Below are 18,828 nucleotides of genomic sequence, written 5' to 3' on the forward strand. Positions count from 1 at the left end.
TATGTCTCACAGAAACCATGAAATTTAAGAGTTAAATAGAAGTTTGTGGTTCATGGCTACTTTAACCTACTTTGTCTAGTAATGAGTTGTAAGAGAATTTATTTTAGTTGTCAGTTCTAGTTTTAACCTAGGGTAGGTATTGTAGCTATGGCAATAAATATTTGAATACTGAATTCACTTTTTATGTAAGCTGATTTTAGTCCTGATATATAATCAGAGGGTAAGCAAAATATACATAAAATTAAAAGATTTAAAGATTTTTCTGTTCCCTTTCAAAACTGATTATTGTTTGGTTTAAGACAAGTATTTTTCTTAAGACATTTTATATCAAATTGGTTGTTCTTGTTTAGTGGACTTTAAGGACAGGAGTCCTTGTGGCAGATGTAACTAGTGTAGTGATATCTTAGTTTTCTCTTTTAAGCTTGATAACCTTGTTGGGGTTTTTCTTTGTTTTTTGCTTTTGGGTTTTTTTTCATGATTGCATTTGAAAAAAAATGGCTTTAAGGCTTTGAATTTGGAAAGGAAAGCTATTAATTGAAAAATATAGATAATGATTTTGAGATGACTTCTTAAGCTTCTAGGTTTGAAATTGAAATTTCTTACAGATGGTTTTTGGTCGTTTATGTAATTTTTAGTAGTGAAATAAGAAACTTAAGTAGGTAAATTTGATTCTTCCCTTTTATATGAGCATTTTTCTTCAGTATGATCATAAAATTGATTTTTTTCTTACTGCTTCAACCATTTCTGCTTTAACTCTCTTTTTAAAGTTCTTATTGTTTCATGTGGATCTGGATAGTTGTCTTATTTCGAATTAAAAGCTTCTAGCAGCATATATGACTAATTCAAAAACTATATATGTACTGCATCTACCTCTGTGGAATTCAAAGAACTCTTTTTCTTATATATTCTGAATTACACTTGCTGAAACTGAAAAATTAATGATTTAGCCTAAATGAGAGCACAGAGCAGGTAGTTTGAACCTTATAAGCTATAGAGATGATTGCATTTTAATACAATTTAGTTACCGTATCACAGACAGAGTTTAGTTACTTTTCAGTAAATTTTTTAGGATATCCGTAGTTAATATTGCGTACATTCCCTTGGATTTCTTGTTTTGGCATAGCCATTCCGTCTTTAAAAAAAATAAATGAAGAAATCTTTGGGTTAGGGTTCCCCCAGTTTTCAGACCAGCAAGCTCCCTTTAAACAGGGAATGATGTCTTTTAAACTTTCAGTGGTGTTGTCTCCATCTACTGGCAAAGAAGAAATATACACAAGGGTCTGAGATGATCTAAGAGATTTTGGAGAAACCACATTATTAGGTAAGATGTAACTTAAATATTTAACCACTATACTATGATGTGGCCCACTTAAAGGTAGAAATCTGTAAAGTACTGCATATACTCTTTATTTTTTAAAAAAATGTATTGAGGTGAAATTTACATGACAAAATTAGCCATTTTTAAATGAACAGTTCCATAGCGTGTATCTGTATATTCTTGAATGTTAGTTTTATAGCATTTACATATATATGTATATATATTCTATATGTAAAGATCAGATTATTCATCTGAAAGCCAGATGGAGTGTCCTCTTAGGACTTACTTTACGTTTTCTTTCTGTGGTAAATTTGTTATGTTTGACCTATAACTAATTTTAATTCTACATGTTATTTCTGTTTCATTTCAAAATAATTTAAAGTAATTGTATTATATGTTTTAATAATTGTCTATATCAGGGGTTGGCAACCTTTTTCTATACAGTAAATATTTTAGGTTTTGTGGTCCCTGTCATGACTGCTTTTTCTGCTATTGCAGCATGAAAGTAGCCATGGACAATACATAAATGAAAAAGCATGGCTGTGTCCCAGTACAACTTTGTGTACAAAAATCAGTGGCAGGCTGCATTTGGCCAACTGGCCATAGGTTTGCTGATTCCTGGTCTAATAATTATGAGAGTATATACAGTAAATTTACATATTCAAATTGTAAGTAATCAAATGTTCATCAAAATTCTTATAAATGTATGTAGAAAATTTAAATTAGATCCACAGTAATCTGGTTGTGGGTCTTTAAAGTTTTTTTAAAATCAAAGTTTGAGGGAAATTTGAGGTGGCCACTACTCACATTTAAAGATTGCCTGACTTAATGACACATACTCTTTTTCTGGTTGTTATGTAGGAATAAACTTGGTTAATGCAAGTCTTAGAATTTGTAAGCAGGTAGATTATTCTAAAGTAGTACCTTGAGGTGTAATTTGAATTTCATTTCTCTAGGGGATTTAAAAAACAAACCTGAAAGATCTATCTCAAATTAAAATTTGATGTATGTTACTACTGACACTATGTGGAGTAGACAGATTGTAGTTTCTATATGGAGAAAAAGTCATTTGAAAGGAGAACCTGCTTTTTAAACGTGAGGAAATGGCACTCATATAGGCAAAATTATAGGCTTTTTGTTTGAAGGGGTCTATTTTTCTTAACTTGGTTTTTTTTTTTTTACATTGTTTTATAATCAGTTATTAAGAAAACATGTATTCATAAAATGGTACAAATGCATTTGATATCTGGAAAAACAAGTGCATGATCACTTTTATTGCACATATTTAATTTTTATATTTAGCCTATATTGGCACATTGTCAGGAAATCCATCTCGTGGTGTTACTCAGTTAAGAGGTCTCCACTGTATTTAGTTTCTGTTCCTGCAGATCCACCAATTCAAGACTCTAGGTCATCTCACTCCCTCTTCCATCCCGAAGATGACTTCTATCCACAAGCAGGACTGAATCAAAAGACATTTTTCACTTAGCTCTTGAGCTGAACCACCTCCTCAATGACCTTCCTCTGTCTCCATCAAGAACTGGAGCTCAGTTTTTTGAAGATGTAATAGAGCTACTCAGCCCAAGTGTGGCTGATTGAAGACAAAAAGAAGATACCTCATATGTTTCACCACAGTGCAGCCAAACGTAACTGTGTTGTCCAACTCCTCATTCTGTAAAGCTTGGCAGGGGCATCTGATTTTTGACTCTGTTCACCAATAAGACTTTAGCCAGTCAGTGGCTTTCTGAAGATCAGTAAAATCAACAAACTTTGGGTCAGCTGTCCAGAAATCAGATTGTGGTAAGCACTCAAGGACAGATAGGATCCCTGTAGGGAGCTACTTGTAAAAGATGCTTTGTTTTATTAGTAGAGGTTGCTTTTATGGGAAAAGTTGGGGGAAGAGGTGGATGGGGAAGGCCACGGTTAGCAAAGCTTACCCGCGTCCCCATTCTTTCAGTTTTCTTGGGAATCTTACAGCTTAGGATAATTTTCATACCACAGAACAAGAGAAGTAGGGCCAGGTGCAGTGGCTCACGCCTGTAATCCCAGCACTTTGGGAGGTCGAGATGGGCAGATCACCTGAGGTCAGGAGTTCAGGATCAGCCTGGCCAATATGGCAAGACCCCATCTCCACAAAATAAAACAAAAATTAGCTGGGCGTGGTGGCGGGCGCCTATAATCCCAGCTACTAGGGAGACCGAGGCAGGAGAATCAATTGAAACCAGGAGGTGGAGGTTGCAGTGAGCCGAGACCACGCCACTGCACTCCAGCCTGGGTGACAAAGCGAGTCTCCATCTCGAAAAGAAAAGAAAGAACAAGAGAAGTAGAGGGTCAGTTGCTTCTGTCTCCTTTTTACAGTCTTTTCTAGAAAAGTGAGCTTTATTTTTGCTTCATGAAGGAAAGAAACCAGTCATTTAAATTTATAATTTTGTAGTAAATACCTAATTTTTTTCTCAAGTTCTGATTTAAATTGATACTAACCAGCATGCACTTTGTTCTTGAGATTCATAAACTATATTTTTGTTCTATAAAAGTAGCATGTATATTTGTGCCTTAAAAAAACAACATTTGAGGCCAGGGGCAGTGACTTGCTTATAATCCCTGCACTGGAAGGCTGAGGTGAGAGAAATGCTTGAGCCTGAGAGTTCGAGACTGGCCTGGGCAAGATAGTGTGAGATCCTGTCCCTACAAAAAATATCAAAAAATTAGCCGGGCATGGTGGGGGAGCGCCTATAGTCCCAGCTACTCGGTAGGCTGACGCAGGAGGATTGCTTGAGCGAGGACACTGAGAAATCAGACAAACATTTCAGGGTCATAATTACATAGCATGGAGGATGACACCAATATTTTAGCTTGTAGGGAATAATAATTAAATAATTAATTGTAGATGAATATTAATACTACTTTAGAATAACTTTAAAGTCACTTTCCCATCCTTATTAGTAAGTGTAGTTATTGGTACTAATTTTTTCATCATAATTATTCATTATTAATTGACTAAAAAAGAAGATACAAATGAAACCAATAGTTCTCTACTTCTCAAAAATGTGAAAAAATGTATTTCATGGGGATTCTTTGTCTAAAATGTACATTTTAAAATTAGGAGCAATTCATTAAAATATATGCTGGGTGTGATGGCTCATGCCTGTAATTATAGCACTTTGGGAGCCCTAGGTAGATGGCTTGGGCTCAGGAGTTCAAGACCAGCCTGGGCAATGTAGTGAGACCTTGTCTCTACAAAAAATCCAAAAATAGGTGGCACACACCTCTAGTCCCAGCTACTTCCGAAGCTGGGAGGATCACCTGAACCCCGGAAGCTTCAGGCCCTAGTGATCTGTGATCACACCACTGCACTCCACCCTGGGTGACAGAGAGCCTGTCTCAAAAAAAAGAGAAAAAACATACGGGCCAGCAGCCATGGTGGCTCACACCTGTAATCCCAGCACTTTGGGAGGCTGAGACAGGTGGATCACCTGATGTCAGAGAGTTCGAGACCAGCCTAAACAACATGGTGAAGCCCTGTCTTTACTAAAAATACAAAAAATTAGCTGGGCGTGGTGGCAGGCGTCTGTAGTCCCAGCTACTAGGGAGGCTGAGGCAGGAGAATTGCTTGAACCCAGGAGGCAGAGGTTGTAGTGAGCCGAGATCGTACCATTACACTCCAGCCTGGGCAACAGAGCGAGACTGTGTCTCCAAAAAAAAAAAAAGAAGAAGAAGAAAAGAAAAGAAAACATACTATGTGGAAAGTTCTTTCTTAATGGCTATAAATTTAGAAGATGTGACAATTGATTACATTAAATTGGAGGCTTCATTTCCTTTGAACTTCAGAGTTTGAGTTTAAAGGTAACATTTTTGTTTTACTAAAATGGCCATTGTTTGACTAAACTTTTATTAATGTAAATACATCAAGTTTTTTATATATGCAAATATATGTACATACACTATAATGGCAGATTTTTCCCTGATGAAAATTATGCTTCATTGGTAACTTTTTTTTTTTTTTTTGAGACAGAGTCTCAATCTGTTGCCCAGGCTGGAGTGCAATGGCACTCTCTTGGCTCACCACAGTCTTCGCCTCGCAGGTTTAAGAAATTCTCCTGCCTCAGCCTCCCAAGTAGCTAGGATTATAGGCACGTGCTACCGCGGCTGGCTAATTTTTGTATTTTCAGTAGAGATGGGTTTTCACCATGTTGGCCAGGCTGGTCACCTCAGCCTCCCAAAGTATTGGGATTACAGGCATGAGCCACCATGCCCAGCCCCATTGGTAACTTTTAATATAAATCACCTATATGAATACATTAAGCTTCATTTTATCCTACTTTGACTTTTTTTTTTTTTTTTGGAGGCATGGTGTCGCTGTGTTGCCCAGGCTGGAGTGCATTGACTCAATCTTGGCTCACTATAGCCTCTATCTTCCAGGCTCAAACCATCCTCTCACCTCAGCGTCCCAGGTGGTAGCTGGGACTACAGAAATGTGCCACCACGCCCTTTTTTGTACTTCTTGTAGAGATGGGGTTTCTCTGTGTTGCCCAGGCTGGTCTCAAACTCCTGGGCTCAAGCAGTCCTCCCACCTCAGACTCCCAAAATGCTGAGATTACAGGTGTGAGCCACCATGCCCTGCCTGTACTCTTCAAAAAATTTCTTTTCAGGTTGATTTCTGTTTAATAGAGTAAGGGTCTGCAGGAACTTTTTTTTTTTTTTTTTTTTTTTTGTGAGACAGAGTCTTGCTTTGTGGCCCAGGCTAGAGTGCAGTGGCCGGATCTCAGCTCACTGCAAGCTCCGCCTCCCGGGTTCACACCATTCTCCTGCCTCAGCCTCCCGAGTAGCTGGGACTACAGGCGCCCGCCACCTCGCCCGGCTAGTTTTTGTATTTTTTTGTAGAGATGGGGTTTCACTGTGTTGGCCAGGCTAGTGACGAACTCCTGACCTCAACAGATCCGCCTACCTCGGCCTCCCAAAGTGCTGGGATTACAGGTGTGAGCCACTGTGCCCAGCTGCAGGAGCTTTTAATTTAGGGATTTTTGTTGTTTTGTTTTTATTTTTATTGGTTTTAGTGTTTACCTATTCATCCCAGATTTATCTACCTACAAATACTACCCCCAGCATCTATCTGCCTTTTATTGGAATTTTGTGAAGCAAAAGATAACTGCTATAAAATCACTCAGTGGGTTATGAAATTGAGACCACCCTAGGGCCTACCTGAGTAACCCTCTTTCCTTGGAGAAGGTTTGGGTTTTATCTTTAAACTCTGGTATTGATGCCAAGAAAATATTAACTAAGTTAAACAGTTTACTGAAACAGTTTGTTATTTCCCTCTTCCAAAAGTATAGATTGTGGCTGTAGGGCTTTCTCTTTGGAATTGAGGTTGCCCAGTTCTGCCCAATAGAATCATACTCACTCCAGCTCTTCTTGTGATTGATTACTTTTAAACAATGAGATAGATAATAATAGCTAATAGCTATTGGCACTTTGAATGTACCAGACACTGTTCTAGATACTTTACATGTATTAAGTTATTTAAACTTCACAACAACCTTATGATGTGGATATTGTTGTTATATCCTTTATTTTATAGATAGGGAAACTGAGGTGTACAGAAGAGTTAAAAAATTGGTACAGCCACTTGTACATTTGTGGTATCTACTGATGGTAAGATTTTTTCAGTTAATGGTAGCATCTCATTCTCTCTTTTTTTTGTTGTTGTGGTTGTTTTTTTGAGACAGGGTCTCATTCTGCCACCCAGGCTGGAGTGCAGTGACATGATCACAGCTCACTGCAGCCTCAACCTCCTGGGTTCAAGCAATTCTCCTGCCTCAGCCCCCTGTGTAGCTGGGACTACAGGCGAGTTCCACCACGCCTGACTGATTTTTATATTTTTTTGTAGAGACAGGGTTTCGCCATGTTGCCCAGACTGGTCTCAAAACTACCTGGGCTCAAGTGATCTGCTCACCTCGGCCTCCCAAAATGCCCTAGCATTTTGGGATTATAGGCATTGAGCCACCACACCTGGCTGCATCTCATTCTTTATATTCCCCAACTTTGTTGGTTTTCTGCTGTTTTAATTCTTCTTGCTTAATTAAATAAGAAATAGCACCGACCAGTCATCTTTTTGATTAAGGGAAAACAGATGTCATACTCTTAAGTGGGTGATTCCTTGGATTCATCATTTTTTAAAACCTATTGCTACAATGGAATTAGAAGGATATCATGGAAAAAGTATCAAAGATGTTTCTTTTTGAAAGTTATGGTCTGCCGGGTGCTGTGGCTTACCCCTGTAATCCCAGCACTTTGGGAGGCTGAGGCGGGTGGATCACAAGGTCAGGAGTTTAAGACCAGCATGGCCAAGATGGTGAAACCCCATCTCTACTGAAAATACAAAAAAATTAGCCAGGCGTGGTGTTGGACCCTTGTAAGCCCAGCTGTTTGGGAGGCTGAGGCAGAGAATTGCTTGAACCCAAGAGGTGGAGGTTTCAGTGAGGCTGAGGCAGAGAATTGCTTGAACCCAGGAAGTGGAGGTTTCAGTGAGCTGAGATTGCACCACTGCACTCCAGCCTGGGTAACAGAGTGAGGCTCTGTCTCAAAAAACAAATAAAGTTATGGTCATATTATCTGGGCCTAAAAATCATTTAGAAGTATTTTTCCTAAAAAGACTCTCATGTAATTTTTTGGGGGAGTCATACTATCAAAATTATCTATGATATTAGATTAAGGTTTAATAAGCATTACTAAGTATATAACTTAGTATATTACTAAGTGTATAAGAAATTACTAAGTATATAACTTGAAATTATATAATTAGACATGAGTTTTATTTTAGACAGACTTTACCACACAATATCTAGAATCAGTTTATAAGTGGATTGTCATTTTAATGACTACCTTTTTCATTTTTCATTTATTTTATTTATTTATTTATTTTTTTTGAGACAGTCTTCCTCCATCACCCAGGCTGGAGTGCAGTGGTGTAATCTCAGCTCAGTGCAACCTCCACCTTCCCTGTTCCAGTGATTCTCCCACTTCAGCCTTTCAAGTAGCTGGGACTACAGGTGTGCACCACCATACCGAGCTAATTTTTTGTATTTTTAGTAGAGATGAGGTTTTTACCATGTTGGCCAGGCTGGTCTTGAACTCCTAACCTCTGGTGATCCGCCCGCCTTGGCCTCTCAAAGTGCTGGGATTACAGGCGTGACCTACCATACCCAGCCAATGACTACTTTTTTTAAATCCAGCTATGTTAACTATTAATAGCTTTTCAGTACTACCTATATACAATTTTTATCTTAATACTAAAAAATACAGACCATCAGGTATTATTCATATCAAGTAGTATTAGTGTAGTGGATTTTTAAAAATTATACATATGGCTGGGCGCAGTGGCTCACACCTGTAATCCCAGCACTTTGGGAGGCCAAGGCAGGCGGATCACGAGGTCAGGCATGACCATCCTGGCTGACATGGCAAATCCCATCTCCACTAAAAATACAAAAATTAGCCAGTTGTGGTGACACACGCCTATAACCCCAGCTACTTGGGAGGCTGAGGCAGGAGAATCACTTAAACCCGGAAGACGGAGGTTACAGTGAGCCGAGACCACACCATTGCACTCCAGCCTGGGCAACAGAGCGAGACTCCATTTAAAAATATACACACACACACACACACACACACACACACACATATATTCATGTTCTGTGTAAAATTTAAATTGTGGTAAAATCACTTCACAACACTTTTTTTTTTTTTTTTTGAGACAGAGTCTCACTCTGTTGCCCAGGCTGGAGTGCAGTGGCGCATCTTAGCTCACTGCAACCTCTGTCTCCTGGGTTCAAGCAATTCTCCTATCTCAGCCTCCCCAGTAGCTGGGACTACAGGTGCACGCCACCACGTCCGGCTAATTTTTGTACATTTAGTAGTATATTTAGTAGAGACAGGGTTTCAACATGTTGTGGTCAGGCTGGTCTCAAACTCCTGACCTCAGGTGATCCACTTGCCTCGGCCTCCCAAAGTGCTGGGATTACAAGCGTGAGCCACCATGCCTGGCACTACAACACCCTTTTACAGATATTCTGATAGATGTTCATTTTTTAAAGTTTTGCATAATAAACATGTTCATAAATCTGTATCTTCAAGTAGTAATCTTGAATAGTTTTTTAATATAATTATTTCTTATGACATTTGGCGTTATTTTTTAACTTTTGACGTTTTTCACAATACATTTGGTTTACTGAAAAAATATTAAAATTATTTGTTCTGTAAATAATTATCAATTTGAAGAAACATGTATACTAGACTGAAATGAAGTTTTTGGCCTTTGGGAGATTACATAATTTTGAAGAGTTGCAAGTTTTAAGAAGGTAAAGTAGAGAAAGGTGTGGATTAAGGAAATGTAGAAAATGGGAAGTAGGCAGCTCAGGAATATTAGAAGAAAAATGGAGCTAATGCTATTTGTGGAATAGATTTTGAAGCATTCGGAGGCATGTCTATGTGTGCATCTGTCTGTTCTTGTATCTCTGACCTAACACAATAAAGTAATGGTAGTCTCAAGAGTTAAACTCATTGTATTATATGTACCTGACAGATGTTCTTTATTTGTTCTTACCAGACAGTACGTACTGCTTCTTGACTTGTATATCTTTGTTCACACTTTTCTATATCCAGGTGACTTAGATGCTGCTGGCTTTATATCTCATCTCTACTACTGTTTCTGAGATTTTGCCTTTGCATCACATGGCACAACCCCATGTGGCCCTAACCCCAGCCCAGTACCTTTCTTTGTTTCTTCCCACTTTCCTTCCTGCTAACTACCTCATTCTCTGCCTGTGTCTTTTAATACTGAAACACCTCCTTGTTCACATGGTGAATCTGTTGTGAGGATAGGAACTATTACTTTCAACAATTATTCTTTCTATTCTCATAGTAAAGAAACACTCTAGCAACATGTTCCTTTATCTTCAGTGCCACCTTTTATCCCCAGTAAACAAACACATTTTAAAAGCAATGTCAAATTTTAAGATGCATGTTATATTTAAGTAGAGTTAAAGTAGTAGTATGCACAATGAAGCTATAGCTTTGACTTAATCTGGAAGTAACTGTATCAGAAGTTGGAAAATGTGCCCTTTGAACAATGTTCCACTTACTATGGTTGGAAAATATTGTTAACTAGACGTATTCTTGTGCAGTGGAATTGTGTTGTGTTCAGAGGGAATAAATCTCAAAGAGGCCCTGCCTATCTTAGTTTACGCAGGTTGAATATCCCTAATTCAAAAAATGTGAAATCTGAAATGCCTCAAAATCTGAAATTTATCATCAAGCGTGATGGCTCACGCCTATAATACCAGCACCCTGGGAGACTGAGGCGGGCAGATCACCTGAGTTCGAGAGTTCGAGACCAGCCTGGCCAACACAGTGAAAACTGTCTCTATTAAAAATACAAAAATTAGCCGGATGTAGTGGCACACGCCTATAACCCCAGCTACTGGGGAGGCTTAGGCATGAGAATTGCTTGAACCCGGGAGGCAGAGGTTGCAGTAAGCCAAGATCATGTTACTGCACTCCAGCCTGGGCAGCAGAATGAGACGGTATCACCAAAAAAAAAATAAATCTGCAACTTGGGAGGCCAAGGCAATATTGCTTGAGCCTAAGAGTTTGAGACCAGCCTGGACAACATAGTGAGATACTGAGAGCCCATCTCTACCAAAAGAAAAATTGTTTAAAGCCAGGCATGGTGTTATGAACCTGTCATCCCAGCTACATGGAAGGCTGAGGCAGGAGGATCACTTCAGCCCAGGAGGTTGAGGCTGCAGCGGCCCTGTTTACGCCACTGCACTCCAACCTGGACAACAGAGTGAAACTTTGTCTTAAAAAAAAAAAAAAAAAAAAAGCCTGAAACTTTTTGAGCACTGACATGACGTTCAAAGGAAATGCTCATTGGATCATTTTGCATTTTCAAATAAGGGACACTCAACCTGTATATGGAGCAAGTGATAATAGGGATATTGAAAATAAAACATTTATATATATCTGAAAAAAATGAAATATTTTTGGTTACTAACTGCCTGTGAGTGATGAACACTGGCAACAAGTAAAAGGTTCTGATAGTTTATAGTTTATCCTCTACCTTGAGATGGAATTCAGAAAAAGTATTGGCAGAATAGATGGGTTTTTCTTAACCATCACAAATCTATTTTGAAAAGACTCAGTTGATTAAAGTGATTTTGTTAGTAAAATAATATATATATAAATCTGTCATTATTTGGCTTACCAAAGAAATAAGGTGTTTGTGGTTTTCAATCAAGGCTACAAACTACACCAAATGTTTCAGGATGAGAATGTTAAAATTGATTAGAAGAGCAACTATAGTTAAAATTTTTAGACCCCATCCTAAATGATGGTGATTGGATGCTGAGGATTTGTATCTTTTCTTCTGCTTTGAGGAGTGGTGTGTGGTTTACTTTGTTTTTGATTAGTCAAGATTGATAGGATTAGGCCAGGCGGAGTGTAATAGGATTACATGCCTGTAATCCCAGCACTTTGGGAGGCAGGCAGATCACTTGAGGTTAGGAGTTTGAGACTAGCCTGGACAACATGGTGAAACCCCATCTCTACTAAAAATACAAAAATTAGCCGGGTGTGGTGGCGCATACCTGTAATCCCAGCTGCTCCAGAGACTGAGGTAGGAGAATTGCTTGAACCTTGGAGGTGGAGGTTGCAGTGAGCTGAGATGGCGCCACCGCATTCCAACCTGGGGGAAAGAGCAAGACTCCTCAAAAAAAAAAGAAAAAGACTAATAAGATTAAAAACAAGTAAACCTTTATCTAACCCAGAGAAGGGGACAGAGTGATATTATTAGCATAGTAATGATCATTCAAAATTTGTCTTCTGGCCTGGCTTGGTGGCTCATGCCTGTAATCTCAGCACTTTGGGAGGCCAAGGCGGGCAGATCACCTGAGGTCAGGAGTTTGAGATCAGCCTGCTCAACATGGCAAAACCCCATCTCTACAAAAAAGTTAGCCAGTTGTGGTGGCGGATGCCTGTAATCCCATCCCATACTTGGGAGGCTGAGGCAGGAGAATCACTTAAACCCAGGAGGCGGAGGTTGCAGTGAGCCGAGATCGATCGCACTGCACTCCAGCCTGGGCCACAAGAGTGAAACTCCGTCTCAAACAAACAAAATTTGTCTCCTATAAGTGCTCAGTTCTTAAGGAAATTCTCTATTTTGCCTTAAAATATTCCCAGAACTAGATTTTTGTCATGGGGGCATTTTTGTGTGCATATACATGGATGCCAGAATTGAAACTCCACTAAGCCTAGATTTGAATTTGTTGCTACCACAAAGTGTTTTGTTTGTTTTTAATCTGAATCTGTGAATCTAGTTCAATAAATACTTATTATTTGTGGTATCTGAAATTATAATAGTCACCTTTGAATGAAGTACAGTATTTTTCTTTCTGTAAAATTTTGTAACAAAATGAATACAATTTAGAGGAGTCAGAATGTAAATAGTTTTAATGGATGCTCATGGCTTTTTTGAATATTAGATTATAGGAGCTGTATTAAATGTAGGCAAAGAGAGACAGAAATAATAAAATAATGTATGTAAAGCAGCTCTGTGGGTACTGTAGTCTTTTCTGATACTGACCATTAGGTTTTGAGAACTGTTGTGTTTGACTATTAGAATTTTAATCTCAAGTAACCAATAGTGCTAATTTAGATGCCATATCTGAATCATTAAATGTAGAATAGCAAGATTGATTTCTGAAAAATTGAGGTTATTTAAACCCACCAATCCAGACGTTTCCTTTTGAATATTATTTACTTTGGTATAAATATAAAATAGAGATATTTCTAGCAGGTGGTTGTTTGAAGGAATTCTGAGTAATTATTGAGGAAGGTCATTGAGACAGGTCAGCTAGAGGTGGACACAATTGGATGGATTCTACCTGGCTGGAAGATGGAGCTTACTGGTGGATCAAAATCTCAGAGGGAAACTTTCCATTTTTAGCTTAAATGTTTATTAAAATTACATTCCAGTGAAGTACTGTATGCTGCTATTTTATTAGTAAAAATGAATTGATCATCAGTGATTATTATTATCCCACCAAAGAGATTGTTTTAAGTGATCGCTTGTATGTGAAGTATATTTGGTTTGAGTGGTACTTAGTTAATATTTCTATACTTTAAAACATGAACTTTTTCATTATAATCAAAGTTAGAATACAGCACATCTTAAAAAGAAGTGGTTTCCCATTGTATGTTTATTTGCTGAAATCTATCTTTGTATTTCCTCAGGTTTATGTGAGATTAAGACCATTTTTCAGGGAATTCCTGGAACGAATGTCTCAGATGTATGAGGTAAACATGCTTAAGCTAATTACATATGTATTTTTATTTTATTCAATATAGTACCCATATTTAGACCATGTATAATGATTACTTCTTTTCCCCTGAATTTATAGATCATTCTTTTTACTGCTTCTAAGAAGGTGTATGCAGACAAGTTACTGAACATACTAGACCCTAAAAAGCAACTGGTCAGGTAAATTTAATTAAGAAATAGTGGAAATGTCTGTCACACTGATCTATGAAATTACTGATTCTATTTCATTTTAATGGCCATTTTCAGTTGGCTGCATATGTGTTGAATGGTGAATATAAATGAATTTTTTAAGCCCCTAAACTCTTTAAAAGAGTTCCTAATGATGGAACTCCAGACAGACGTTCTTTAAAGGATACAAAGATCCAGTGCCTTTATTCACTGTGACATCTATATCCTCATTTCTTTTGGGATTGGGGGAGACAGGGGTTTGGGGGGTTGTGTGGAATTTTTCCACATTGTGCATGATGTTTCATCTCCATACGTCTCTGAGATAATGCATGTTAATTTTACTTTTTAATGGCATAGAGAAATAAAATTTATTTTTTAGCAGAAAGGATCAAATTAAGCTCTTGCTTTTTTTGAAAGCAAATTTATCTTCCATGGAAAGAAAATGTTACATGAATCTAATTGGAAATTACAATGGGCTTAGTCACTCAGGTTATCCTGACTGGACTCAGTTCCTTGTGTGTGCCCTGAGCCAGCAGATGCAGTGTGTTCCTGGTTAGTGGGAGTGCCTTGGTGATTTTAAAACATTATGATAATTAGTTCCATTATTTTGTCAGCTGAAGTGAGATAGTAAGACTGCAGCAGTCTTGCTGTATCCTTTAAGATGAGGAGTTAATCTTTGAGTTTTTGACCAATAGCTGAGAGAGATGACACAAAAGACTCATAAAAGCTTTAATAGGGCCGGGAGCAGTGGCTCACGCCTGTAATCCCAGCACTTTGGGAGGCCGAGTCCAGCTGATCACCTGAGGTCAGGAGCTTGAGGCCAGCCTGATCAACATGGAGAAACCCCTTCTCTACTAAAAATACAAAATTAGGTGGGCGTGGTGATGCATGCCTGTAATTCCAGCCACTCGGTAGGCGGAGGTTGCGAGATCGTGCCATTGCACTCCAGCCTGGGCAACAAGAGCAGAACTCTGTTTCAAAAAAAAAAAAAAAAACTTTAATAGCTGGCTGCTTTCTTTCTCTTTCTTTCTTTCTCTCTCTCTCTCTCTCTTTCTTTTTCTTTCTTTCTTTCCTTTCTCTCTCTCTCTCTCTCTTTTTCTCTCTTTCTCTCTCTCTCTTTCTCTCTCTTTCTTTTCTTTTTTGAGGCAGTTCTCACTCTGTTACGTAGGCTGGAGTGCAGTTTGTGATCTCTGCCTTCTGAGTTTAAGAGATTCTCCTAACTTAGCCTCTCAAGTAACTGGGACTATGGGTGCATGCATGCCAGCACACCTGGCTAATTTTTTGTGTTTTTAGTAAAGACGGGGTTTCATCCATGTTGGCCCGGCTGGTCTTGAACTCCTGACCTCAAGTGATCCACCCACTTTGGCCTCCCAGAGTGCTGGGATTACAGGTGTGAGCCACCGCACTCAGCCCAGCTGGGTATTAATTTTCTTAAATACTTTTCCCATGTTGTCTTACTGGAAAATCCTAAACTGTATTTTGTGCTGTTAACAGTACCTTTATTATTCAGTGGTTGCAAGTACGCTGAAAGACTTTTCCTAATGTTCATATTTTGGAGGGTTTTTTCTTCTAAAGTTGTGGTATCTTTTTTTTTAATCTAAAGGGTCAAAATAAGTAAGCTGCAGTCACACAAATGGGAAATGGTATTTTCTATTCACAAAAGTATATTGTAATTTATACTAATTTTACCTCACTTTACTAAAGTATACCCAGTGATTTTGTTTTGATGACTTCATTCATTATAATGATTTCTATTCGGCACCTCCAATATTCCAGGAAACAGTGGTGAGCAACACAAGCTCTTCCCTCTTGGAGCTTTCATTTACTAAAGAGGAACAAATGATAGTTATGCTGTGACAATGTGTTATAAATTAACAATCCTCTTTTAAACCAGATTTATAAAACCTACACACTTGAGGGTTTCCATGTGTTCTTTCTAGTTCTATTTTGAAAAATCTTAAACAAAAGCTTCTATTTTTGTTTGTTTGTTTTTTTTGACACAGAGTCTTGCTCTGTTGCCCAGGCTGGAGTGCAGTGGTGTGATCTTGACTCACTGTAAACTCTGCCTCCCAGATTCAAGCGATTCTCCTGCCTCAGCCTCCTGATTAGCTGGGATTATAGGCGCGCATCACCACGCCCAGCTAATTTTTGTATTTTTTAGTAGAGACGGGGTTTCACCATGTTGGTCAGGCTGGTCTGGAACTCCTGACCTCGTGATCCGCCCACGTTGGCCTCCCAAAGTACTGGGATTACAGGCGCGAGCCACTGCGCCCGGTCAGCAAAAGCTTTTCAAACAGTAGATTGTGAGTGCTATAGGGAATTGTCTGTGTCGGTGATAAGATAGACTCTAAGAAATTCCTATGATCTAGGCTGGGCGCTGTGGCTCACGCCTGTAATCCCAGCACTTTGGGAGGCCAAGGCCTGCAGATCACGAGGTCAGGAGTTCAAGACCAGCCTGGCCAACGTAATGAAACCCCATCTCTACTAAAAATACAAAAAAACATTAGGGCCGGGCGCGGTGGCTCAAGCCTGTAATCCCAGCACTTTGGGAGGCCGAGACGGGTGGATCACGAGGTCAGGAGATCGAGACTATCCTGGCTAACACGGTGAAACCCCGTCTCTACTAAAAAATACAAAAAAAAAACTAGCCGGGCGAGGTGGCGGGCGCCTGTAGTCCCAGCTACTCGGGAGGCTGAGGCGGGAGAATGGCGTGAAACCGGGAGGCGGAGCTTGCAGTGAGCTGAGATCCGGCCACTGCACTCCAGCCTGGGCGACAGAGCGAGACTCCGTCTCAAAAAAAAAAAAAAAAAAAAAAAAAAAACATTAGCTGGCCATGGTGGCACAGGCGCCTGTAATCGCAGCTACCTGGGAGGCAGAGGTTGCAGTGAGCTGAGAGTCTACCATTGCACTCCAACCTGGGCAACAGTGGGAGACTCCGTCTCAAAAAAAAAAATGAAGAAAAGGAAAAAAGAAATTCCTGTATCTCTAAATCTCATGAGTTTCTAAAGAAGCAAGTCTACTCACATGGAAGAGTAGACTTTGATGACTGGTACAAACTGCTCTTTGATGACTGGTACAAATAGTTTTCTTCTAAAAATGCAAATATATGCTGTACACCCTCAGATTCCTGAATGAATAATTGGAAGGTTTTTACTGTAATTTAATTAAAATAACTGTAGTATCCACGTACAGATTCATTTGTCTCCTTTCTCAGTGAGTTTGCCACTATTGGTGAAGAGGCATCAACAGTGACTTGAATTTACATGCTGTATCTGCCTGTCCAATTTCCTCATATCCAATTGTTTATAGAAATAAAACAATGAATCTTATTTAGGCCCAACCAAGGCTTGAATTAAGTTACTTAGTCTTTTTTGTTTGTTTGTTTTTTCAAAGTAGAACTGACTAAACCTTCCAGGGGCCAGATGATCATTTGACTGTGATTATTAAAGTTATTCCTTATAAGAAGGGGGAAAGAACTGCTTATACATTTTGTCTGTTAAATTCTTCCTTTTTGCCATACCAACTGGCACTGATAATTTTAAGGTTGAGTTTTTGTTTGTGTGTGTGTATATGTAGATTTTTATTTATTCTTGGTAGCAGTGCGACATATTTTGTGGGTAGAAAATACCCATTTCTTGAAACTGCATAATTTAAAATACAGGTCCAAATAGGTCCTAGGTTTTGCAAAATTGTTAGTGTGATTAAGACACAAGGAAGACAACTTACCAATTATTAATATATACAGAATAGAGTACTTCAAGGTAGAAAAAAATTATTATATGTATCAATCATTAGTAATGTTCAGAGACTAATATTTTGGGTATAAATTGAGATTATAATAATCACTTTAGTATTTATTATTGTAAATGCTTTAATAGCTTTCTAAAATGATGTAGCATTTTTCTGTTTGGGTGAAACATCGGTTTACATTTATAATACTTGATACTTAAATCTGAATTCCTCATTTCATTTAATCTCTGTTTTTTCAAATGATCATACACATATACTAAAAGAAAGGGGTGTTTAGGAAAAGTTGAAATGATGGAATGTTTTGGTCTTAGTACCTTTTCTCAAAAAGTATAAGGAAATCTAAAAAGCATTTTTTCAAATGCCAACACAGAAACATTCCTTCTTATATTTTCTATTCTGGCATGTACAGGGATAGGGAGGCTGTGTGGTCCACTGGTTAGAGCCAAGGACTGGGAGCCAGGAGGATCCTGGGTTCCAATGCGGGGCTAACCACTGACTTACTGTGTGACCTTGGGCAAGTCACTTGACCTCCTTGTGCCTCAGTCAACCATCTGGAAAATTGGTTAAAAAGCAGGACCTCGCTGACAACCAGATGCTGCATCTGAGCTGAGCTTTCCTGGGTAAATAAATTACAAAAACAATTTAGAGTTTTTAATCCCCCTTTATAATTTAATTATAACATTTTGGGATAAACTCAAGTTCTTTAAGGCCTAGTAATATTTGATTGTAAGCTTTCAATAATTGCTAAGAATTTTTATAGTAAAATGGCAGCCCAACGCTTAGGCCCATATTTGTGTTTGAATTTCCTTCAAGAGAGAAAATAATATGGCTTAACCTGTAAAGCCTATGGTATATATGTATGTGTGTATATGTTCTACTTTTTAGAAAGTTTTTTTTTTTTTTAATTTGTTTTTATTTTTATGTTTAGGCACCGGCTTTTCCGTGAACATTGTGTTTGTGTACAAGGAAACTATATAAAGGACTTAAATATTCTTGGAAGAGATCTTTCAAAAACTATAATAATTGACAACTCACCACAAGCCTTTGCATATCAGGTAGGAAGAAAGTTGATAGATAAACTCAGATTGGAAAAAATACAATGAAGACACATGCTGCCAAACAGAATATGATGGGAAAAGAAGAGAATTTTCACTGGTGGAATTTCCCTTTAATGTGTCATTGTTTTAGAATTAGAAATGACAAAGTAGTATATTCC

At 38.5% G+C, this 18,828-nt stretch overlaps 1 protein-coding gene across 16 annotated transcripts in view; it reads left to right on the forward strand.

Moving 5' to 3' along the window:
- CTDSPL2 (CTD small phosphatase like 2) overlaps nucleotides 1-18,828 on the forward strand; it is a 110,569-nt gene that overhangs the window by 82,497 nt on the left and 9,244 nt on the right. For 4 of the 16 annotated variants that reach the window (XM_005559393.4, XM_015452768.4, XM_045395360.3 and 1 more), the window contains 3 exons: nucleotides 13,607-13,669; nucleotides 13,774-13,853; nucleotides 18,541-18,667. In XM_005559393.4, the coding sequence (XP_005559450.1) occupies nucleotides 13,607-13,669; nucleotides 13,774-13,853; nucleotides 18,541-18,667 (270 nt within the window). Of the gene's footprint in view, nucleotides 1-1,234; nucleotides 1,322-2,691; nucleotides 3,119-13,606; nucleotides 13,670-13,773; nucleotides 13,854-18,540; nucleotides 18,668-18,828 lie in introns of all 16 variants that reach the window. The other 12 variants (XR_012414923.1, XR_012414925.1, XR_012414927.1 and 9 more) reach the window with 5 other exon arrangements.

Source organism: Macaca fascicularis, chromosome 7 (assembly GCF_037993035.2).
Source record: "Macaca fascicularis isolate 582-1 chromosome 7, T2T-MFA8v1.1".
In the NCBI taxonomy this organism is placed as follows: Eukaryota; Metazoa; Chordata; class Mammalia; order Primates; family Cercopithecidae; genus Macaca; species Macaca fascicularis.